Source organism: Kogia breviceps, chromosome 2 (genome assembly GCF_026419965.1).
Source record: "Kogia breviceps isolate mKogBre1 chromosome 2, mKogBre1 haplotype 1, whole genome shotgun sequence".
NCBI lineage: Eukaryota > Metazoa > Chordata > Mammalia > Artiodactyla > Physeteridae > Kogia > Kogia breviceps.
Window position 1 is genome coordinate 89,812,477 of NC_081311.1, and position 26,025 is coordinate 89,838,501.

Sequence of the window (26,025 nt, forward strand, 5' to 3'; positions counted from 1 at the left end):
CATCAGTTCACAAAGGGAGGCAGCAAGAGAGGAAAAAAGGAACAAGAGAAATATAAATCAGCCTCAAATAACTAATAAAATAGCATTACTATGTCCCTTACCTATCAATAACTACTCTAAATGTTCCTGTATTAAATTCTCCAATCAAAAGGCACAGAATGGCTGGATGGATTAAAAAATAAGACCCAACTATATGAGCTTTAAGGACATAAACAGACTCAAAGTGAAGGAAGAGAAAAAGATACACTTACGTAAGTGGAAACCAGAAGAGAGCAGGAGTAGCTATATTTCTATCAGACAAAACAGAGTTTAAGACAAAAACTGTAACAAGAGATAAAAAGGTCATTATATAATAATGGGGTCAATTCACTGAGAAGATTTAACAATTCTAAATATATATGCACCCAACATCAGAACACCTAAATACATGAAACGAATACTAACAGATCGCTAGGGAGAAAAAGACAACTATACAATGTTAATAGGGGAATTAAAGATATGGAAGCAGAAAACCATAATTCAAAAAGAGACACGTACCACAATGTTCACTGCAGCACTATTTACAATAGCCAGGACATGGAAGCAACCTAAGTGTCCATCAACAGATGAATGGATAAAGGAGATGTGGCACATATATACAATGGAATATCAGTCAATCATAAAAAGAAATGAAACTGAATTATTTGTAGTGAGGTGGATGGACCTAGAGTCTGTCATACAGAGTGAAGTAAGTCAGAAAGAGAAAAACAAATACCGTATGCTAACACATAAATATGGAATCTAGGACAGGAATAAAGACACAGAGGTAGAGAATGGACGTGAGGACATGGGTGGGGGTGAGAGTAAGCTGGGAGGAAATGAAAGAGTAGCACTGACATACAGACTACCAAATGTAAAATAGTTAGTGGGAAGCAGCTGCATAGCACTGGAAGATCAGCTCCGTGCTTTGTGACCACCTAGATGGGTGGGACAGGGACGGTGGGAAGGAGGTGCAAGAGGAAGGGGATATGGGGATATATGTTTATGTATAGCTGATTCACTTTGTTATATGGCAGAAATTAACACAACACTGCAAAGCAATTATACTCCAATAAAGATGTTTAAAAAAATAAAAAACAAAGATATGGAAGCAACCTAAGTGTCCATCAAGAGATGAATGGATAAAGAAGATGTAGTTTACATACACAAGGGACTCCTACTCAGCCATAAAAAAGAATGAAATTTTGCCATTTGCAACAACATGGATGGACTTGGAGGGCATTATGCCAAGTGAAATAAGTCAGACAGAGAAAGACAAATCCTGTATGATCTCACTTACATGTGTTATCTATAAAATACAGCAATCTAGTGAATATAACAACAAAAAAAAAAACCAGACTCACTGATATACAGAACAAATTACTGGTTACCAGTGGGGAGAGTGAAGGGGGGAGGAACAAGATACAGATAGAGGATTAAGATGCATATTATGGGGACTTCCCTGGTGGCGCAGTGGTTAAGAATCCACCTGCCAATGCAGGGAACATGGGTTCAAGCCCTGGTCGAGGAGGATCCCACACGCTGCGGAGCAACTAAGCCCGTGTGCACAACTACTGAGCCCATGTGCCACAACTATTGAAGCCCGCACGCCTAGAGCCTTTGCTCTGCAACAAGAGAAGCCACCGCAATAAGAAGCCTGCACACTGCAAAGAAGAGTAGCCCCTGCTCACCGCAACTAGAGAAAGCCTGTGGGCAGCAACAAAGACCCAATGCAGCCAAAAATAAATAAATAAATGAATTTATTTTTTTTTAAACTGTAATAAATTTTTTTAAAAGATGTTATTATATATACATAATACATATCTTCCAGGATAATCTAGAAGAAATGGATAAATTCCTAGAAACATAAAACCTACCAAGACTAAATCATGAAGAAATAGAAAATCTGGACAGACCAATAATAAGTAAGGAGTCTGAAGCAGTAATGAATATCCTCTCAACAAAGAAAAGCCTAGGTCCACATGCTTTCCTTAGTGAGTGCTACAAAACATTTAAAGAAGTAGCACCAGTCCTCCTCAAAGTCTTCCAAAAAACTGAAGCAAACAGAACATATTTTATGTAGCCAGAGTTACCCTAATAACAAAACCAAACAAAGACAACACACAAAAAAGAAAATTACAGGCCAATATCTCTGATGAACACAGATGCAAAAATCCCCAACAAACTATTAGCAAACTGAATTCAACAATACATCAAAAGGATTATACAGGGACTTCCCTGGTGGCACAGTGGTTAAGAATCTGCCTGCCGGGACTTTCCTGGCGGTCCAGTGGTTAAGACTTCGCCTTCCAATACAGAGGGTGCAGGTTCAATCCCTGGTTGGGGAGCTAAGATTCCACATGCCTCACGGCCAAAAAGCCAAAACAAAAGCAATATTGTAACAAATTCAAAAAAGACTTTTAAAATGGTCCATATCAAAAAAAAAAAAAGAAGGAATCCGTCTGCCATTGCAGGGGACACGAGTTGGAGCCCTGGTCCGGGAAGATCTCACATGCTGCGGAGCAACTATGCCTGTTCAGAACTATTGAGCCCACGCTCTAGAGCCCATGAACCACAACTACTGAGCCTGCATGCCACAACTACTGAAGCCTGCGCGCCTGGAGCCCGTGCTCCACAACAAGAGAAGCCACCGTGATGAGAAGCCCACGCACCGCAATGAAGAGCAGCCCCTGCTCGCCACAACTAGAGAAAGCCCGCACACAGCAAAGATGACCCAACAAAGCCAAAAATAAATAAATAAATTATTTTTAAAAGATGATCTTCAAAAATAAAAAGGAAGGATCATACACCATGATCAAGTGAAATATATTCTAGGGATGAAAGGATGATTCAACATCCCCACATCAATCAATGTGATACACCACATTAACAAAATGAATGATAAAAACCACATGATCATCTCAATAGATACAGAAAAACCATTTGAGAAGATTCAACACCCATTTATGATATAAACTCTCAGTGAAGTGGGTACAGAAGGGACATACCTCAACGTAATAAAGTCCACATACAACAAATCCACAGCTAACATCATACTCAATGGTGAAAAACTGAAAGCTATCACTCTAAGATCAGGAACAAGACAAGGATGCCCACTCTCGCCACTCATTTTCAACACAATATTGAAAATCCTAGCCAGAGCAATGAGGTAAGAAAGAGAAATAAAACATGCCCAAATTGGAAAGAAGTAAAACTGTTACTATTTGCAGATGACATGATTTTATGTGCAGAAAACCCTAAAAGCTCCACCAAAAAATTATTGGAAGTAATAAACAAATACAATAAAGTTGCAAGATATAAAATCAATATATAAAAATCTGTTGCATTTCTATACACTATGCAGAAAGAGAAATTAAGAAAACAATCCCATTTATAATCACAATAAATTTAACCAGGGAGGTGAAAGATGTACCCTGAAACCTGTAAGACTGTTGAAAGAAACCAAAGAAGACACAAATAAATGGAAAGATATTTCATGCTCATGGATTGGACTTCCCTGGCGGTCCACTGGTTAGCACTCTGTACTTTCACTGCTGTGGGCCCTGGTTCAATCACTGTTTGGGGAACAAAGATCCTTCAAGCCATGCCTCATGGCCAAGAAAAAAATAAATAAAGCCAATTAAACACACACACACACACACACACACACACACACACACACACACACACCAACAAAAAAGGTATTTCCCTGGTGGTCCAGTGGCTAAGACTCCACACTCCCACTGCAAGGGGTGCGGATTCAATCCCTGTTCAGGGTTCCCACATCCTTCATGGTGCAGCCAAAAATAAATAAATAAAATGTCCCTATTACCTAAGACAATTTACATTACAGATTCAATGTAATCCCTATCAAAATCCCAAGGACATTTTTCACAGAAATAGAACAAAAATTCTGAAATTTATATAGAAACAGAAAAGATCCTGAATAACAAAAACAATCCTGAGAAAAAGAACAAAGCTGGAGGTATCACATTTCCTGACTTCACGCTATATTACAAAGCTATACTAATCCAAACATCATGGTATTGGCAGGAAAACAGATACATAGATCAATGGAACAGAATGAGAGCCTAGAAATAAAACCAAACATATATGTACAATTTATGACAAAGGAGCAAAGAACATACAATGGAGAAATGATATCCCTTCAATAAATGGTGCTGGGAAAACCAGACAGCCACATGCAAAAAAAAAAGAAACTAGACCACCACCTCACACCATACACAAAAATTAACTCAAAATGAATTAAAAACTTTAATGTAAGACCTGAAACCATAAAAGTCCAAGGAAAAAAAGGCAGTATCGGGCTTCCCTGGTGGCGCAGTGGTTGAGAGTCTGTCTGCCAATGCAGGGGACACGGGTTCGTGCCCCGGTCCAGGAGTATCCCACATGCCGCAGAGCGGCTGGGCCCATGAGCCATGGCCACTGAGCCTGCGCATCCAGAGCCTGTGCTCCTTAACAGGAGAGGCCACAACAGAGAGGCCCACGTACCTACTGCAAAAAAAAAAAGAAAAAAAAAAAAGGCAGTGTCCTCTTTGACATCCATCTTAGCAATATCTTTCTACATATGTCTCCTCAGGCAAGGAAAACAAAAGCATAAATAAACAAATGTAATTATATCAAATGAAAAAAGCTTCTGCACAGCAAAGAAAACCATCAATAAAATGAAACAACAACCTAACCAATGAAAGAATTGCAAATAATATAACCAATAAGGTTAATATGCAAAATATATAAAGATCTCATACAGCTCAAGAACAACAACAACAAAAACAACCTGATTAAAAAATGGGCAGATTGGGGCTTCCCCGGTGGCGCAGTGGTCGAGAGTCCACTTGCCGATGCAGGGGACACAGGTTCGTGCCCCAGTCCGGGAAGATCCCACATGCTGGGGAGCGGCTGGGCCCGTGAGCCATGGCCTCTGAGCCTGTGCGTCCGGAGCCTGTGCTCCGCAGAGGGAGAGGCCACAACAGTGAGAGGCCCGCGTACCGCAAAAAAAAAAAAAGAAAGAAAAATGGGCAGAGGACCTGAATAGACATTTTTCCAAAGAAGACATACAGCTGGCCAACAGGCACATGAAAGGTGTTCAACATCACTACTCACCTTGGAAATGCAAATCAAAACCACATAAGATATCACCTCACACTTGCCAAAATGACTATTATCAAAAACACAGACAATAACAAATGTTGGTAAGTATGTGGAGAAAAGAGAATCCTCTTGCACTGCTGGAATGTAAATTGGTACAGCCACTATGGAAAACAGTATGGAGATTCCTCAAAAAAAATTAAGAATAGAATATGATCCAGTAATTCCACTTCTGGTTATTTATCTAAAGAAAGTGAAAACACTAATCCAAAAAATTATATGCACTCCTATGTTCATCATGGCATTGTTTACAATAGCCAAGATACAGAAACAACCCAAGTGTCCATCAACAGATGAATGGATAAAGAAGATGTGAGATATACATACACACACACATACACACAATAGAACACTTCTCAGTCATAAAAAGAAGATGAAATCTTGCCATCTGTGATAACATGGATGGACCTTGAGGGTATTATGCTAGTGAAATAAGTCAGACGGAGAAGGACAAATACCATAGGATTTCACTTACACATGGAATATAAAAAACTAATAAACAAACAAAACAAAGTAAATGAACAAACCAAACCAAACAAAAACAAACATGTAATAAAGTAGTGGATACTGGGGGCGGGGAAATGAGTAAATGGGATCAACTGTACAGTGATGAATGGAAACTAAATTTTTGGTGTGGGCAAGCTGGAGGGGATACAGAAGTAGAAATATAATGTTGTACACGTGACACTTACATAATGTTACAAATCAATGTTACCGTAATAAAATTATATTAAGTTAAAATAAGTGGAAGGAAGGAAGGAAACGAAAACAAACTGAATGACTAGAAAAACAAAAAAGTGAAAGGCTAAAAAACAACTGGTGTTGAATTGGGTATGGGTAAGACTTGAGAGGGAGATTATAAAATCTAGGATTCTGTACTCAGATAAAAGAGAAAGTATAAACAATGCATTATCAGTATGGTTTCTAATGAAATGATAGCTCAGATGTCAAATAGATGAACCAAAGGCCTTGTCCTTCATTCAAAAACATGAAAAAAAGCTGGTAAATAGATACACTTTTTTATTGTTTTAAATTGTTTCAGAAATGTATTTTGATTCCTTGCCTTAACATTTGTTTTCAATAAACTGACCACCTTGTTCCTGCTTACAGTAAAGGTCCTTCACTATATTTAATGTCTCACTATTATCTTTAAATAAAGATTTTAAAATATTTCCCTATATCCTTATTATGAGACTTTGCCATTCTGTTTATTACATTTCCTATTGCATTTCCATCTTTAGCCTAAACAATTAAATACATGACACACATTAGGCACACACATCATATACTTCCAGCAGATTTTATCCAGAACATATATCACTCAAGTACTACCAGTGCATTATAAAGAGAAATTATTTTTCAATTGTATAGTTAATAGGCCAGCTAAAAATCAATGATATCTTCACAAAATTGAAATATAAACTATATTTGCAGAGACAGAAAAGTGACCAGGTTTCTAAATTTTTAAATGCTAAGTACCTAAATATTTCACCATCACCTTTATTAACAGTAACCCCCAATAATAAGGAGACATAAGGAAAGTATAGTGTTGCAGTCAAATGACAAGTACCAGAGAATGTTTACCTTCCGATTCTGATCATAAGCAGAGTCAATCCCCAAAATGCTATTCACTTCCACATATGGATATTTCTTCTCCAGGACACTGACCACATGTTCAACTTTAACTTTTTCTCCAGTCCTTACTTTGTTATATATCTGAAGAAAGAAAAACCAGGTAACCAACTACACTTTCACATGTCAATTTCGGAGTAGTTATTACAAAAGATTTCAGAAAGTAGAGGAAAAATGAAAACAATAGCTAATTCTCTTAAAAAGAGCAAATGGGCCGTATTAGCAATTCTCCCCTTTCCATATACTTCCTTATGCCTTCTTCTGTTAGAAACAACATATTCTTTTTTTATTATTATTATTATTTTTTTTTGTGGTACGCGGGCCTCTCACTGTTGTGGCCTCTCCCGTTGCGGAGCACAGGTTCCGGACGCACAGGCTCAGCGGCCATGGCTCACGGGCCCAGCCGCTCCGCGGCATGTGGGATCTTCCCGGACCGGGGCACGAACCCGTGTCCCCTGCATCGGCAGGCGGACTCTCAACCACTGCGCCACCAGGGAAGCCCAGAAACAACATATTCTTAAAATGACTCAATCAGTTCATATTCACATTAAGTCCCAAATGTAAAAATGTGTTAATTTTTAAAAAATCCGAATACTTATAAGTAATCCTTGAAATAAGAACTCATGTCCATGAAGTTTAAGGGGAAAAAAAGTTTCAAAATACGTATGGCATAATCCTTGTTTTTAAAAGGCAGACATAAGACAACAACAAAACTGTGTCTGTACATGTACAGTTAAGCATCTAGAAGGATGCAAGCTTTTAACAAGTGGCTGCCTTTAAGGAGCAGGATTAAGGGGGGCAGAGACAGATTTTTTAATCAACACACTTTAATATTATTTTTTTAAAGTTTTAATGATGAACATTTTTTTTTACTTTTGCAACTAAAAATAAAGAAAAAGAAATGAAAACTCTTTATCCTTTCCTTTATACACACAGCTGTGAGGGGGAAAAACTTTAAAAAATAGACTTAAAAACCTTTATTATCCTCAGCAACTTCATTGGAACTTATTTCATTCTCCAGAGCCTACTGCTAACTAAGGTCCACCACCATTTCTCACAGAGATCACAGCAACAGCTCAACAACTAGTATGCCTGCCACTTTCTTCACCCTTCACCAGATCCATCTCCATACATGCATCAGAATGAGGTTTTAATTGGAGTTTAACTCTGTGATCTGGACACCTATTACCCAGCCTAATGGCCTCAATGACCACTGAGGCTCCCCTCTCCACTCTGCTCTCACAATATTCTGCTCAAGTCATACTAACAACGTGGAGTCACTACCTCTGATTTGCAGCCACTGTTCAACTGACTCCTGCTTTCCCTCCTACACTCAGCTGGGACAACTTCCCACTCCACAGAAATGCCCGTGGCCATCCCTAGTAGAGTGAGGTCCTAGTGCTGCTGCAGCCAGCGGTGTTTCCCACACTGTACCAAATCATCTGTGTGGAGGCGTCCCCCACTAGACTGTAAGGTGTTTGAGGACGGGGGAAAATCTTACTCTTTGTATCCCTAGCAGCTGGTACGGGCCTGGCAAAGGGTGCATCTTTAATAAAAGTTGGCCAAATAAATAAATGAACATTTCAACTAATAAAATATGCCCCTGACTGAATCTTTAAATAGTAAACATAACAAACATAATGAACAGCAGGCTGAAATCATGTTTATGGGTAAAAGTCATGAAAATAACTGCTTTAAAGATAAGTTTTTCAATAATTAACACTAATCTGTAAGCAAAAGAACTATTACTGGTAAACTTTTTACACTCAAAAATAGAAAACAAAAAACAAGGAGAGTTCTCTGTTTGAACTTGAGCAAGTATCTTAAAAATATATATATAAAAATCAGGGTATTTCACCGTTTCCAATTAAAATGGAGAAAACAGGGCTTCCCTGGTGGCGCAGTGGTTGAGAGTCCGCCGGCCGATGCAGGAGACACGGGTTCGTGCCCTGGTCCGGGAAGATCCCACATGCCGCGGAGCAACTAAGCCCGTGAGCCATGGCCGCTGGGCCTGTGCGTCCGGAGCCTGTGCTCCACAACGGGAGAGGCCACAGCAGTGAGAGGCCCGCATACCGCAAAAATAAATAAATAAATAAATAAAATAAAATAAAATGGAGAAAACAGTTAATAAGAATTTCATGACTTGAATATTAAACTGATTCCTAACAAAAATATCATGATGGTCTTAAAAGGGAAGAAAGCAAAGTTTTTTTAAACAAGTAGAGAACATCACATTTACCGAAAGGCATTAATCAGTGATTTCAAATCGCCAAAAGGCAGAAAACTAAGATACGTTAATGTATTAGTACCTAAGGAATCTTAGCTGAAATCACAGCAATCTATTATTAACATTAGTGTATCAATAAAGGCAACTCCAGAAATATAAAATGCATCAAGTTTGTGTGAATAATTTACCTTTTTCTCTTTCCAGAAATACAGAATCTCCTTACCACATACTGTTCCTTAGAGTAATTTAGATTTTTAAAAATTATTCGCCATTTTGAACAAAAACATACGTGTGTCAGAGTTTGGAAGGCATGATAATCATCCACTTCTTGGGCAACATAATTATACGCTCTCAGAACAGCCACTCCAGCATCCTGCATCCCATCAACATCTTCAGAGTCATTAACCACAAAGATTAAACCAATTCTGGGGGAGAAAGGGAAGGGCAAAAAGAAGAAAAAGAAACATCTCGAAGGATGCAACCAGTGGGCATCCTCTCTTGAAAAACACAGTTCACATCATACCCTAACATGGCTGGCAAAGGCATTCATCACTTGCAAAATAAAAAAGCAGGTTCCCAAAGGTGGCTTAGACTTTCTAACTATTAAAGCAAGCTGTTTCAATATCATGAAATGAGGCCATTACTGATGTTTAAGGTATTGCCATAGTTTTAAGATGGAGATTTTGTTCTGTTTTTAAATAAAAATTAGGGGAAGTGAAAATTCTCAGAATGTGAAAACATATAGAAGGGGGGGTGGAGTTTGAGATTTCATACCAGCAGTATGGGCATCATAGGTAAATGGAAAGCATAAAAATATTTACTACTGTCCTTAGGCAAAAAGCTACACCCATGCTGAATTGGGCGATTGGGACTGACATGTATACACTGATGTGTATAAAATTGATGACTAATAATAACCTGCAACATTAAAAAAACAAACAAAGCTACACCCAAAGTTAAAGTTTATTACATTTTAAAACTTAAAGGAATAAACCACAAAGAGCTACCATTACACATCTACAGACTGGCCAAAAAAACTTGCACTGGTCATTATAGAGGCCACTAGCCTCTATCTTAGAGCAAAAGCAATGAAAAAAAGGACAGTCTTTAACTCAAATGGATCACAGACATAAATGTAAAACACAAAATTGTAAAATTCCTAGAAAATAACACAGGATAAAACTAGGTGATCCTGGGTTTGGCAATAACTTCTTAGATCTAACACCAAAAGCACAACCTACAACAAAAAGAACTGATAAGCTGGACTTCATTTAAATTAAGAACTTCTGTTCTGCAAAAGAAACTGTTAAGAGAAGGAAGACAAGCCAAGATGAGCAGAAAATCTCTGCAAAACACATATCTGATACAGGACTGATATGCAAGATATGCTACGAACTCTTAAAACTAACAATTTTAAAAAAACAGTTAAAAATGGGCAAAAGATCTAAACAGGCACTTCACCGAACAAGGCATACAGCTGGCAAATAAGCACATTAAAAGATGCTCAAAATCATATATCATTAGGGAATTTCAAATTAAAACCATAATGAGATACCACCATACACCTATGAGAATGGCTAAAATCCAAAAAGAACTGACAACACCAAACTCTGGAAAGGATGGGGAGCCATAGGCACCCTCATTCATTGCTCGTGAGAATGTAAAACAGTAAAACCACTTGGAACACAGTGTGGCAGTTTCTCAAAAAACTAAACACACTTTTACCATAAGATAAAGTGATCACACTTAGCAGTATTTACTCAAATGTGCTGAAAACTTATTTCCATACAAAAACCTGCATACAAATGTCTGTAGCAGCTTTACTCATAACTGCCCTAATCTGGAAGCAACCAAGATGTTGTTAACAGGTGAATGAATTAAAAAAATGACAGGACATCCATATAATGGAATATTATACAGTGATAAAAATGAGGTATTAAGCCACAAAAAGACATGGACAAAGCTTAAAAGCATACTGTACTGCTAAGTGAAAGAAGCGAATCTGAAAATGTTACATACATCATGATTCTGGAAAAGACAAAAACTATGGAGACAGTAACAAGATCAGTTGTTGCCAGGAGCTGGGAGGGAGGGAGGGACAAACAGGTGGAGCATAGGGCATTTTTAGGGCAGTGAAACCAAGCTATATGATACTATAATGGTGGAAACACGTCATTATACCTCTGTCAAAATCCACAAAATGTACAGCACAAACAATGAACCCGAATGTAAACTATGGACTTTAGTTAATAATAATGTAGCAATACCAGTTAATTAATCAACATTGCTCTAAAAAATACAAAGTCTATTAATTTTTTTTTAAAGTACAGCCTAAAAATATATGATAAACATATATCAAACATCATGCTCTCAGGAGGTATGTGTAGAATTTGTGTATGCATGGATGAGGTAGTTGCACATATGAGGTAGTTGAGAGGGCTTGTTTTTAGATTAAAAACTGTCTTTGCCTTTTTAAAACCCCTCTTATGACAGAAATCAAATGAGTAAGCACCAGGCAGAAATGACCTAAATATTATTCTTATGAAAATAAAAATAAGGGCTAGAACCTAATTATCTCCTCACAATGTACTTCCCTTTCCCAAGTATTCAATTTTTAAAATGGGCATCAGAGTTGTTCTGTTAGCTAAGTCCCCAAATCCAGACTACTGTTTCTCCCAGGACCAGTCCCTCATCAAGTACCAGTAGGGAGGCTCTCAGATTTGTCCCCTCCTCTCCTCGGTCCCTGCCAACAACTCCGTGTACCACAGCAACTCATACAAAGGAAAACAACCGCTGGTCTGCCTTGGTCTTTCCACCAGCTGTTCACAACATGCCTGTGAGTTAAGTGCCTTCTTCTCACCTACCTTTGCAATCTGAAGAGCCCATGCCCTCTTCCTGTCCCTCAATGCGATTCAGTAAATCTTTAATTAATGCCCACTGTGTACCATGAGCCAACTTCGTTTGTGTTCTTATATTCCCTTTTCATCAAAACGTAGCTCTGGCTGTAATCCTCCACCTAACCATGTGGTATTCATGTTTACATTAAAAATTTCATTAAACTCAAAATCTCTGCTTTTCCATCAATGAAAACTCGCTATTTTCTCCAAAGTCTATCTTAAATCCAACTTTGCCATGAAACCTTTGTCCTTCCCAAATATCTGTCTATAATTTTTCTTTTCCCTGAAATTCTAAAGCACTTAGAACTAGTAAGGACATGACCTAGCACTTGATTGAATATCTTACTGAAAGTAGGCACAGTATTTTTTCCAAGAGTGTAGAAATGTGGCTTATGTTCCACTCACAGCATTTAGCTCAGAGCTGAGTATGGAACACACAATAACATTAATTAGCTAAAGAGCTCTTTTCTTCTTTATTTTCATGTATTCTAAGAATTCAAATTTTATCAACATGTAAAATTACCACATACTATTCAGAATGTGGGAATATCTTAATCCTTATATATAAAACCTTCAAACATTGTTTTGAAAAGGTACAGTGGAAACCCCAGCCATTTAAGTACCCCATTGGCAGATTTGGTAACACAAGGGAAATAAATGTGTCTGTTTGCATCTATAGGAAGCTGTGTATACATTTAGTCCTTGACAGTCTGACAAAAGTTCTTGGCAAAGCTCCTTATCTCTGCTGAAGGTAGGCTTTGTGATGTGAACACTTACTTAGGAAAATTCCCTAAGCAAGCCGAGACCACAGACTATTTTTACACAAGCTATTTATTAATAACTCAATGACGGTAAGATTCTATTCAATGAGAATCAAATTCTCTCCCCAAAAGATACCGGCTTCATACTGAACAAAAGATAAAACTGCCCTTAACGATCTCCACGATTAATTATCCTACAATTCAGTAACACCAGACTTGTTAAGAATGACAAACAAAACCTCAGCTAAATGAGATATACCATCAAATCGATAACGGTGTTACCTTAGTGGTATATGATTACTGAGGAACATCTCAGCTGTGTTCATCAACTCTGCAGTGCTCTCATGAGCAGGATCAACGATGAAAACCTGTAGGGGAAGGGAAAGGAAAACATGAAACGACATTTATTCAAATGTCACTGGGCCAGTAAAAATGCTTTAGTCTTTACACTTGAAGGCCACCTTTTTCCAGCTACTTTTGAACCACGTAAAAAAGAAGTTATACAAAGAGCAGTTACCCTCCCTCTGTATTCAAAGAATGTGGTACTGAAAGGCCAAGTGATTTTCTCATGATCTTACGCTAACATGGGAATTGTATCCAGATGGCTAATACATGTTCTTTACTATACCTAACAAAACCCAAATTTTATTAACTTTCCCACCTTAGAAAAGGAGATTAGCTTCCTGTGTATTCATTTCGAAGGATCTCTGAATTAAGAATTCATTTAGCACCCAATTTTTAGGCCACAATAGTAGCTATCATGTACTCAGTTCTCATGATGTACTTTAAAAAATAATAATTATCCCATTTAATCTCATTTAATCAAATAAAGTTCTCATTGAATAAAGTTTAATACATTATCTCATATGGTAAGAGTAAAAAGAGATTGAAATTTTGACTGGGAAGGAAAAAAGTGGTTTCACGAGTGAGGCAAGTACAGAGGACCGTTTCCCTTGAAACTTCTGAGGAAGCCAACCTTGGCCATAACCTGCCCCGTCTCTTTAGGAACTACACGAGGTACAAGAAAGACATGAGAGGGGAAAAGAGCGTCAACTAAAACCCCTTTTCCTCTATCTCTCTAAAGCAGTGGAGTAAGGATTAAAAAGCAGGAGCTGACAAAGACTTATTTAAGGGAATAAATTGAACTATTAAATTTTAGGGATTAAGATATTCAAGAAAAACGGTAGTAATACATTCATCTTCTGAGTAAAAAAGAACAACTATCTTAAAACTCAACACAGTCTAAACCGTGAGATTAAGGATGAGGAGCATTTCCTTATACACTGACATTTCACAGCCCTACAAACAATCAGTACATTTCCCAACCCTTTCAGTTTGAATATGGAACTAGAAAAAGAGCGTATCTAGCGGTGATGGGGGGGAGAAGCAGCTAGTAAAGGAGAGAAGTGAACATTCTAGATATGACAGAAAGGAGGGAAGAAGGCAAGGAAGAAATAGAGATCACAGCCCAGCAATAAGGAGTTTTACTTACCATATTGTGCAAGTTTTTCCTGATCTGTCGGATAACACCAGGAAAAGTGGGGCGAAGCAACTCTTGTAGACTAGAAGGCCATGAATTATATCTGCTATCAACCTCCAGGTTGTTGATCCACTACAAAAAAAAAAAAAAAATAGAACACAACATTGTGCATACACTTTAGTCATCACTAGTGAAATCTGCAGAAATAACAGTAAGACTTTAAATTATTTCAAGAAGAATCACATGGGAAAGACCATTTTTGAAAATATAAAGATCAAGTAGAAAAATGAGTGACTAAAACACAAGCCACAGAATAGGAGAAGGTATTTGCGACCTATGAAATCAATAAAGGACTAGTGTCAAGAATATCTATAGAAATCTATTATATCAATTTTTAAAAGGCAGGCAACATATGAGAAATGGAAATGAGTCAAGAATATAAGTAAGAAATTTAGAGGAAATTTAAATGGGCAATTAACACAAGGAAAAATGTATACCTTCACTAGTAATCCAAGAAATATAAACTAAAAGCACAAAGAAATTTCACACTGATTAAACTGAAAAAAAAAAAAATTTAAGTTTGTCAATATCCATGAATAGGCAAAAATATAGAACAATGGGAATTCTCACCCAATTCTGGTGTCTGGAAGTCACTTTAGAGAAGATGACCTAATAAAGTTGAAGCCTTTATTACTACCCTACCACTAAGTACTACAGCTCTAGGTATCTATCCCAAATATATTCTCACATGTGTGCACGAAGAGAGAGGTACAAAAAGAGCCGTTAACAGTACTGCTTATAACAGCAAAACATTAGAAACAACTAAATATCCATAAAAAAGGAATGGATAAATAGTATATAATATTTGTACAAAAATAGCAGGGTGGGAAAGTATGGGTATATTACCTTGCTTATGTAAATAGAGTATTTCTGGAAGGATATACAACGAATTGACAATGCCTATTGCTTCCAGGGAGAAAAACTGGACAGCTGGGTGAAGAGTTTTTTCAATACACACTCTTTTGTATGTCTTAAATTCTAAACTGTGAATTTATAAAAGATATTTTTAAAAATAAGTAAAATATAAAACATGATGTGATAAACTAGATCTATATATATCAACCTACATAAGCCTTGAAAAAATTATTGAGTAATAAAAAATATTGATGAAGGAAACAGATATGGCATTTTTCAAAATTTTAAAACATACAATAGGGAAGAAAATGATCAAATAAGGGACAGGAGGGATACATGCCCACTTCAGAAGAGGAATTACCTGCAGGGAGGAGAGGGGTGGAACTGGGAAGAGATATAAACAGGGCTTTGACTGAAACATTTTTTTCTTCCAAGAAAACATAAAATGATTAAAGTTAGCATTTAGTAAGTATGGTGATGGGTCCTACGGTTACTAATTATGTTAGTCTCTTTACTCTTCATAATGCAAAAATTTTTAACAGGAAAAAAATGACATAACAGTATTCATCAAAATAACAGTTACACCACCAAGTGAGAAGTAGTGAACATCTACATTCTATATTATTCCCCTTTCCAAAAAATTTCCCTAAAACCAGTGCAGGACAGACACCAAGAAAAGGGGACTGGAGAGCTGAGGGTGTCAGGCACTTCTCCATCACGGACCTCACTTTCACCACGACTGCCCAGCACAGCTCTGCTCCCTCTGGTCTCTTCACAGAAGAGGAAACAAAGGCCCAGAGACATCACAGAGCGGTATTAATCTACATAATTCCTTCAGTATAAAATATCAAAGGCCTGTTAAAGGAGGTTGGTAGCTAAAAACTGATATTTTTAAACAAAATCACACAAGACTTGCGTGCAACTGAGAATATACAAACTAAACACTTTCCCAAGAGAGGCTCAGCCGAATTCCTAAAGAGATACAAAAGTGGAAAAATCATGGTCTTAACCACAGTAAACCTAATAGCTCAACTTTCTGGAGCATTTAAGAGCCTACTTTATTATATACACATAGCTGCATATAAGCAGTTGTTGTAAATCTTTGATGCCGACAAAAGAGATAAGAGGAATAACTTACCTCTCCTAAAAGACAAATGCGAAAACCATACTAAAATACTTGGCCAGACCACTCCCTGGACACGCTCACAGAATACCTACCGAAATAGCAGGGCTCCTGATGTCTACAGCATAGTCGGCCTCAGAGGGCTGGATGTTCAGTTTCAAAACATTATGCAGAGAAAGGCCTTCTATTCCCAATCTATGCAGACCCTCCATCACCCGAGCTTCATTCCTCAATATATCAAACAGACTGAAAAAAAAAAAAACAAATAGGTATTTAGGAGAAAGGGCTTCAAAAAAAAAATTCTCACCATGAGAAAAATATATCAGTTCAAAATCAATACACTATCAAACGAGTTGAGAAATCAAAAGAGGGAGCTCTTCTCTTGCTTCCTTTTGTCCAAGTATGCAGAACCAAGTAGGCAGGAGTTGCTTCTTGGCTGATGTTTATTTATACTTATCAATGTATATACACTGTGTATAGAAATTATCCCTAAGTATAAACACACAATTTGAGGATGAAATAATCCTAAATGTTGATTTTACATTGCATGTTTTTAAAAACACTAAAGTAATCTCCCTGTGATATTCCTTACAACTGCACATGAATCTAAAATTATCTGAAAAGCTTATTAAAAAAACACCAAAAATATATTAAATAATATATGTTTAATATACGTTTCAATAGCAGCATCAGTTCCCACAGGCACACAGACATATGATCAGAGAAAATGGTCTGGAGGAATTCACACCCAACTTAAGAGGTTTGCTGGGTAAGGAAGAAGAAATAAGAAGACTGTTCCTTTATCTCTGCATTATTTAAAACTGTTTACAATAAGCAAGTACACAGTTTGCAATACTCTGGAAAATTAAAGAGATTTTTTTTAATAAAAAATAAAAACATGGGCAATCTTTTAATGTGTCCTTTACTAATTTTTTACTAGCTCTGAAAGCAGTATATAGACATAAAAGCTCAATTAACATAATGTGAAAAGTATCTTACTGTGGAAACTGCTTCTTTTAAAGCATTAACCAACCACAGCTTTTGTTTTCACTATTATGAAGCCACAGTATCAACTGTGTCAATTTTAATATCAAAGATAAAATCAGAATTCTACCTGTCTTCTGCACCCAACCCCCAAAATTCATAAGGAAAATTTAGAGCAATTTAGTCCTAAACCACATTTTAACAAAACAAAAAGGTATCAAATAATATATGTAAGACAGATCACCTTCTGAGACACCAGAGGCCGCATTTTGCATAAACCTACTTCATACTCTTCTCAGAAACAAAAGAAGCTGCTCTCTTCTGTTTCTATGGTTAACAGGAAAACTAAGGCTCTGAAAGGGCACCCTCAAAAGACACCTGGGCCTTAAATGTCCAAGGCATCAGATGTACATTATGATAAAAAATGGCCAAGTATCATCCTGCCCATCCCAGCCAGAACATGGGCCTACCTAAATGCACACACTGGGCCTGATAAGTCATCAGGCTTTGCAACCTGTCACATCAAGGAGGAACAACAGTCTAGACAAGTCATAAGGAGCCACACATTATAAAAACTTTTCAGGGTGAAAAATATTATCCATACCTGAATATATCCTGTGTCTCTAAATCAATATGAAGTCCATTGATGAACAGTGCTGAATCTCCAGGCTGTAATCCTAAAGTTCCCTTGAAATACTGAAATATTAAAAACTTATTAAGGAGCAGAAAGAGAATATTTAACAAAAATTTCCATGTTTCTGGTTTTATTATATGTGCAAATGTTGACAATGATTAATACAACTGTTTCCTACAACACTGGGGATAGGGAGAGTGTTAAATAAGCCAAGCAGGGAGAGTTACTTTTTGGCTGCCCTTCCCTGTCTGTGATGCCAGCCAAGGTTGTGCTAGCAGTCACTGACAGCCGGGCCTTCTGGATGAAGTCCAGGGATCCGATCTAAAAGGGTTTCAAAACCCCACACCTCCCTTAAACTTTCTAACTAAGGCACACCAAGAAACTTTGAGTTGCTGAGCTAAGGACAGCACCTATGTACACCCAAGCTCTCCAAGACCACCTCCACAGGGCCCTTCAACTGCTGCTCTCTGACGCAGTGGAATGCATTTGACTGTGCAGCCCCTGCAGCCCTCAGACCCGCCTGACCCACTGGAAACACTGCTTTGATGCCACATCATACACAGCTTCTGTTGGCTTATATCCTTTCCAATCAATTCCTCTTTCTCTGCAAGGGAACTGGAACGGTTGATCATATATTCAACACCATACAGTAGAGAAGAGAAGAAGCATATCAGATACTAAGGACAGAACATGGATCCCTTAGCTCTCCCAGGATTGGGGGAGAGGGGCAGGGATGGCTGAGCTCCCTTCACTCCCCCTCACTCAGTGGACAGAGAGAAATGAACTCTAAGATCTAGGACTGCATGGGAAAAGCACAAAACAATGCAGAAGCCACGGCTTTTGCTTCTCTGCCCTGCCAGGATAAAATGGCAAGGAAGATAAGGGGATAACAGAAATTTGCATCATCGAGAATCAGAATTTCTTACAAGGGAAAGAAAAACTCCACGTCCACTCATTCCCAGGCTGCGAATACCGCACCCTGTGACTGTGGGAAAGACTGACTGGGAACTATGTGAAATGAAACACAACAGAGGATGGGGATCCCATTCTGAAAACAGGGGACTGTACGGAAGTTACCAAATGCTCTTCCCTACTGGGTTTCTACAACTCCAGCAGCCAGACCTCACCCTCCCAGCAGAAGATCGAAAGATCCTTTTCGGGAGACTAGACAGCTCAAGAGGAAAGGTTTAAAGATTCTGTCACTGGAGTTCCCTGGGAAACGACCATACCACCACGCCTACTGTCACAAAGATGCATCCTTCGCGCTTTCAATCAATTTTTTATTGCCTCACTCTCTAATATGAGCAGTTAGCGAGAGACCACCAGACATCTAAGGACAGAATCTAACATTAAAGACAACAGACCAAGACAAAAAGAAAGGCAACTTAAGAGGAAACAGACTATGCAGAGAAAAGGAAACACATACATGAACCATCAATATCTTCAGAAGCATAAGACAACACCATAAAAAGAAGAATTCAAGCATAACCCTTGTAAATTAAAAATCTGACAACTAAAGAAAGAAATCTCAACAAGTGGTCTGAAAATCCTTCCCAGAAAGTTTAAAAATAAAAGACAAAAGAACTGGAAAACAGGAAATAAAAGATTTTTAATTAGACCAAACTAGTCAAGGAGATATAACATCTTAAGAATGAACAGGGGGCTTCCCTGGTGGCGCAGTGGTTGGGAGTCCACCTGCCGATGCAGGGGACGCGGGTTCGTGCCCCGGTCTGGGAGGATCCCACATGCCGCGGAGCGGCTGGGCCCATGGGCCATGGCCGCTGGGCCTGCGCGTCCGGAGCCTGTGCTCCGCAATGGGAGAGACCACGGCAGTGAGAGGCCTGCGTACCACAAAAAAAAAAAAAAAAAAAAAAAAAAAAAAAAAAAAAAAAAAAAAAGAATGAATAGGAACTCTAGGAAAACAGAAAAGAGAAACCAAAAAGAAGAAATGCAAAGAAATGTGTCCAGAAAATTTCCCAATACTAAAGGAAAGGATTTTCCAGATTTAAAGGGCCCACCAACCACCCAAGAGTACAAAGACTTTTTAAAAAGGCATTATCACTATGGAATTTCAGATTACTAGGGTCAAAGAAAAGACCCTACATGATTCCAGAAAGAAAAGCCAGATCTCATACAAAGGCTTCAGACTTCTCAAAAGCCATAATGGAAACCAAAATTCCAAGGAGCAATGACTTCAAACTTCTAAATGACTTCCAACCTAGAATCCTATACCCAGCCAAGCTATCAATAAAAACAGAAATGGAAGGGACTTCCCTGGCAGTCCAGTGGTTAAGACTCCATGCTTCCATTGCAGGGGGCATGGTTTCGATCCCCAGTTGGGGAATTAAGATCTTTCTTGCCGCTCAGCGCAGCCAAAAACAAACAAACAAAACAAACTGGAAAACTAATTTCTCAAAGTCTGAAATTTACCTCACATGCAACCTTTCTAATGAAGAATGATTTGCTGCACCAAAATAAGGGAGTAAACCAAAAACAAAGAAGACATGGAATCCAAGAAATAGGGGATCCGAAAAAAGAGGTTAAAGGAAGGTCCCAGGATAACTGGTATGTACTAGACATAAAGAACAACCAGTCCATAGTGAAGCAGATCAAAAATTGATAAAACCATGACGAAAACACAGGGGTGGTACAAAGATGGGGAAAGTGCCAATATGGAGTACTGGCAGACAGTGGGAGAAGTGGGGAGAGCAGTGAAAGAAAGTCAGACCTCATCCTTGTAACAGAAGGCCAGTACATAAGATTGGAAACTGAGAAAGTACCAATTTAAGCTTGCTGGAATCTGGAGATAAATATCCAAAGAATCAACTAGGAGTTGAAAGCAGATGCTTCTGGGAAGGGGGTCACACAGGGAGTGAGACATGTTGGCAGGGGTGCTTTTTTCTAAAGAAACAGGTAGCACCATTTGATGCTTTGAATTATATATTCATATTTAACTTTGATTAACTACTGAAAGCATAAAAAAGATTACAGAAATAAATCAAAATATCACCGTCTTTAATAAAAGAAGAGTAAAACTATTAAATGTCACTGATTGAACTCACATTTCCGCATCTTTAAAGATATAATACAAAACAGAAAGGCCACTATTTTCCATTGGTTAATACCTTCTGATTCTCTTCCACTTCGGTTCTAAGTTCTGAACTCATGGCTGTTTTTGTTATTGCTCTAAGGAAATAAAAACATTATCAGTGCTTAGTTTAGTATTTGATATAAAAGACTTCAATTTCCCTATACGAAACAACACACTGCTCCATAAATTACAAAAAGCTAAATGGAAAAAACCTTAAACCTTTACAATTGATAAATATATTCCTCCTCTCAGATGTGTGTATTTGTTCATTATCACAAGATATAAAACCAAGGAAAAGTAACAGTAACAGTTGCACTTTAATGTGAGTGCAGTTATTTCCAAGATCTTAGTTAAATATATGTAACTCTATTCCTGTATATGATCTCTACAGCTCACAGGCTAAGGATATTGTTCAATAAGTTAAGGCAGCAGACTGTTCAAGCTATTTAAGCATATGTATATATTCAATAGTATGCTTGACTAAATGAAAATGTACTATATGATTCTTAAGTCCTGTCTAAGAAGTATTTTCCCAAGACTAATCAAATAAACAAATTTATTTACAAAACATCTCATATCAGAAGTCAAAACACCTCATTCCGTGACTCAAGAAAAGGACTGACAATTATTTAAGTTTCTGAAAATGTGGCTTTTAAAACAGGTTTGCCTGTATTTATGAGATGTGGAGGACCATTATACAATTGAAAGCAACAGCAGAAAAGCTGCATTCAAAATCTTAATCTGTCACTATGAACAAGTCAGCCTCTATGATTCATTTCCTTCATCAAGAATGAGTAAGATCATATATAAGAAACTCTTCAGGAAGAAAAACACCAGAGTCCATGCCAGACCCTAAGTTAGTTACATCTGCATACATTGAATTTTGTTAACTCATCTAATCCTGAAAGGTAGGTGTTGTTATTTCTGTTTTACTGCTGAGGAACGTGATACTTTACAAAGTTCCCACAACTAGCAAGAGGCAGTGCCAGGAACACAACCTAGACTGCTCTCTTCAACCACACAACACAGGGGCTTGTCGCCTTCTTGGGAAGATGGGCCATTAACAGTACAGTGCGGGTAGTAAGAGAACTTTAATTTCCTAAGCATTTTCATATTTTAATGGCTTCATTTTATGCATAAACATGAAGATAATTAGGCATACGTTAAAAAGAAGAATGTCTCAAAGCCTTATTACTCTATGTTACCTGGCTTTGGTAGGAAAATTTTGACTAAGATCTTTCATAATCACCAGCGCTAACTCAACAGGAGCAGCCAAGATTCGGGCAGCAGTCTGAAAACTTAGATCTGCAACAACATCAAACGTAAGTTAAAGTGTATTCATCTACAGCAATGAGAAAGAAATAGGAATAAAGCACATTTATTTCCCACTATTTTCTTGGTAATTAAGAATACCCTAGAATGCCATTTCAAAGCATGCCCATGGTTGAATTGAAGGTTTTACTCACTTCATAGGCCCCTAGAGTGTTTACTGTAGCCGTTCCTTGATCTGTCTGCATAAACACTAAGGCATATACCAACACATTTAGCACAGGATTAATCCACCCCAAATTCTTTTCCTTCTTCTGGATTTACAACAAAACACAAAGTACAGCAAAAGACTTTAGTAAATTATGCTGGGAAATAAAACCTTGATACATAGTTCTTTGGATCAGAAAAGCACACATACATCCTGCCATACTGACATGCCTTTAACATCCAACTGTGTAATAAACGTATACATACAGAAACACAAAGATTAAAACAAACTTGTTTCTAGTATTACAAGCTTATGCACCTGGTCACACAAAGAAAGATCTGGTAACTCATCTAACAAATATATATTACTCTGCAGTGTTATTTGTCTACAAAAGGACTTTCTTCCTTTCTTTTCTAATAAATCAGGATTAATCACATGGTCCTTAAAAACTGTGAATAAATACAATTAAATTCAAACTGTTTTTTTAAATACCATAAAATTTAGAATGATTCCTCTACGTTTTTATTACCTTGCAATTGCCAAACTTTTAAAGGTGCCATTTCATTGGTGCTCTCAACGAGATGCTTTCTGAGTTCTTTCAACTGTCCCTTCAGGTCAGGGTGCAGGTCTCTGAAAGAAACATAAAATCAATCCTTTTCAGGTGTCTTTTCTTTCCCAAAGCACATTTAGAAGTTGACCCCAAATTTATCTTCACAACTCTCCCCACTTAGTAACAGGAAAATTCCTACAATATAGGAAAAATATTAAATTTTTCTTAAAATACAAGTTAATATAGAAAAGTATGAGTTAATTTAAAAACCATATAATTTACAGATTAAAAAATGAATCACTACAACAGCGACTCTCTATGTCGGGGGAGGGAGAGGAGTGGGACTGAGAGTAGGGCACAGAGGGGACCTCAACTCTATCTGCTGTGTTTTACTCACCTTGGTTCTTTCTTTCTTCAAGTAAAAGAAGGTGTTATGTTGCAGGAAAAAAAACCTTGATAAACAATTCTTTGGTACAGAAAAGCAAGTACAATAGAAACAGTCAATTCTGTGTGGTAAGTACAGGTGTATGTTACATTATTATTCTCCATCCTTTCCTGAACCTTTTTAATTTCTCAAAATAAAATTGGAAATACCTTGCTTCCAATCCCAAAATTAGTTTCTTTCAGCTACACGCTCATAAATCCTTTAGTCACATGAATATAATTCAAGCGAACCAAGATTATTGCGTTTTGTTTAGTTTTATCTTGAAATATGGTGCATTCTATTTAAAGTTAGTAGAACAGAAGTTTTCAGAGGCAGAGATAGATCATTTAGATCAGACAGACAGATGGAACAGAGTAATCCTGTTTTTAACACTAAAAACTCAAAATTTCTTAAATGCAACCTCTGCCGAAAGTAAAATATTTACTCAGATCCTTCACCATCCCACCAATCCATTCCAGTTACTACACTTTTCTTCATGATAAAAATACCTTAAAATGGGTCACTTACTTTAGATAGCTAAATAACTATTCTGAATGTCCAAAAAGGAAATTGTCTTCAATATTCTACATACTACCTTTGTGCTATAAACACATGAAATCATAAGGCTATCCAAAATACAAACATATAAAACATGAATATGAAAAGGGATTCTGGAAACCTGGATGCAGTAAAAATTGAACCTGACTGCATATTAATAAGGCCACAACTGATGTTCAACACAAAGAAATGTGCATTTGCACAGGATGAACTCAACATATGCACAGTCACTCAACATCAACAAAGTCATCTCTACTAAACTGTTATAGCTGTCATTTCACTGGGTCAAATGTTAAAGCTAAAATATATGAAACTGCACTTATACATACTATTTCTATTAAAAAAAATTTTTTTAAAGCATACCATAAATGTCCTAATTAAGATTTCCAGATAAAGCAGAATTCAGGGCTCTGAACAATGATCAAATCATATCAGAAATAACTGCAACATTTAAAATAACAGCTAAGAACATTTTTTCAGCTATAAACTTCTATTATGCTTTCATAAAATAGTCATGGAATTTTCTTCAAAAAGCCACTTCCTATCCTCTTTCATAAAAAGCAAATTGTAATAAAAGGTATTTCAACTGAACATATATAAAATCTACCACACCTACTACAACTCTTTTGCAATTTTTCAAACTATGTTTAGTATAAGTAAATAGCTATAAATACAACACTGTAAATCAACTATAATTCAATAAAATAAAGTTTTTTTAAAAAGAGATAAGAAACAAACAAGCAAAAATAAATAAATAACTAATAGCTATGACCTCTCTAACGTAAAATACATTTGATTTTCCTCAGGAAAAGACTGCATAAAACAATCAGATTTCTCCTATTATGTGAATCAAAAAATGGCATGTAACTTTATGCTATCAAATGCAAGGTCCAGAAAAGGAAATCAATTTAAGTCATAAGCAGGCAGCCACAGTATCATGTAAGAATAATGTGCTTCAGAATTACCAGAAATCATAAACTGTACTACAAACTAACTGGTCATCTCCTCCTATTAGATTACATACATAAAGTATTGTTGGGAGATCTGTAACTCAGGCAGTAAAGAGAAAGATGATGCTTACAATGTGAAGAAGGCTGGAGGTTTAAAGAGAACAAGACCCTTTCCCAAAAGAATATACATACCTTAATCTTCCAAAGAGAAATCCTTGAACTTCATCAATAGGATCATTTTCACCAATCACTGTGGTGTTAACTTCAGTTCCTACAAAAGCACAGCAAATACATGTCTGATCACTCAGATTAGAAATAAAAATATTAATTTCATAAAATTTGAAAAAAATTTGAAACACCTGAAAGTATAATAGCATTTAAAATGTTGAATACCTCAACTAACATAGTGGTTAACAAATACACACAATAAATGTGTTTTTGATATATCCTGTGTTCCTGGATAAAGAAAGAATGTGTTTTTCCTTAAACTGTGGAAATTTTTACATGTTAAATATTTCAAAATTAATACCTTTAAAATTATGAATAATGGATTTTTCAATATCAAAATTCTGAGGAATTTGCAACTAGGCAACTTAATCCTAAATATAATTATTGAGGACAGGATAATGAAGTACTAGGTTATCTGCCATGTACCAAAACCAATCATTTTTACTTTTAAAACAAGCTCAAAATACATAAAAAGATTACGCATAAAACTTGTGGAAATAATGAATTCAAAACCCTAGAATATTACAACAGCAAGTATCCACAGTAAACTGTTCAAGTGCAGAAAATAATATAAAAACATGAAACAGTTTGTTAATTATATGATAGCTTAAGATTTCACACTGGGTCACAAATTAATTACTATTTGTGAACTACCTATCATCAATAACAATAGCTACTACTTCCTGAACTCTTTTGTGAAAAAAACTTTGTTAAATTCTTTACCTCTACATCTTATTTTCTCCTCAAAAATACTTTAAGAGGCATATATCATTATCTGAACTCTATAGAGGAAAAAATTAGGACCTAAAGAATTTGTCACCCAACTCAGATATAACAGAACCAAGATTCACACATAGGTTCATAATACTCCTAAATCTATTCTTTTCCATTAAAGAAACAAATTCAC

At 36.9% G+C, this 26,025-nt stretch overlaps 1 protein-coding gene across 1 annotated transcript in view; it reads right to left on the minus strand.

Moving 5' to 3' along the window:
- The window catches only part of UGGT1 (UDP-glucose glycoprotein glucosyltransferase 1), a 107,932-nt gene that overhangs the window by 61,103 nt on the left and 20,804 nt on the right, over positions 1 to 26,025 (minus strand). Inside the window, exons 8-17 of the mRNA XM_059052596.2 lie at positions 25,083 to 25,161; positions 22,938 to 23,038; positions 22,137 to 22,236; positions 20,966 to 21,026; positions 17,811 to 17,902; positions 16,318 to 16,468; positions 14,197 to 14,316; positions 12,987 to 13,072; positions 9,336 to 9,471; positions 6,772 to 6,903 (exon numbers count right to left, since the gene is read on the minus strand). Coding sequence (XP_058908579.1) covers positions 6,772 to 6,903; positions 9,336 to 9,471; positions 12,987 to 13,072; positions 14,197 to 14,316; positions 16,318 to 16,468; positions 17,811 to 17,902; positions 20,966 to 21,026; positions 22,137 to 22,236; positions 22,938 to 23,038; positions 25,083 to 25,161 — 1,058 coding nt within the window. The remainder of the gene's footprint in view (positions 1 to 6,771; positions 6,904 to 9,335; positions 9,472 to 12,986; positions 13,073 to 14,196; positions 14,317 to 16,317; positions 16,469 to 17,810; positions 17,903 to 20,965; positions 21,027 to 22,136; positions 22,237 to 22,937; positions 23,039 to 25,082; positions 25,162 to 26,025) is intronic.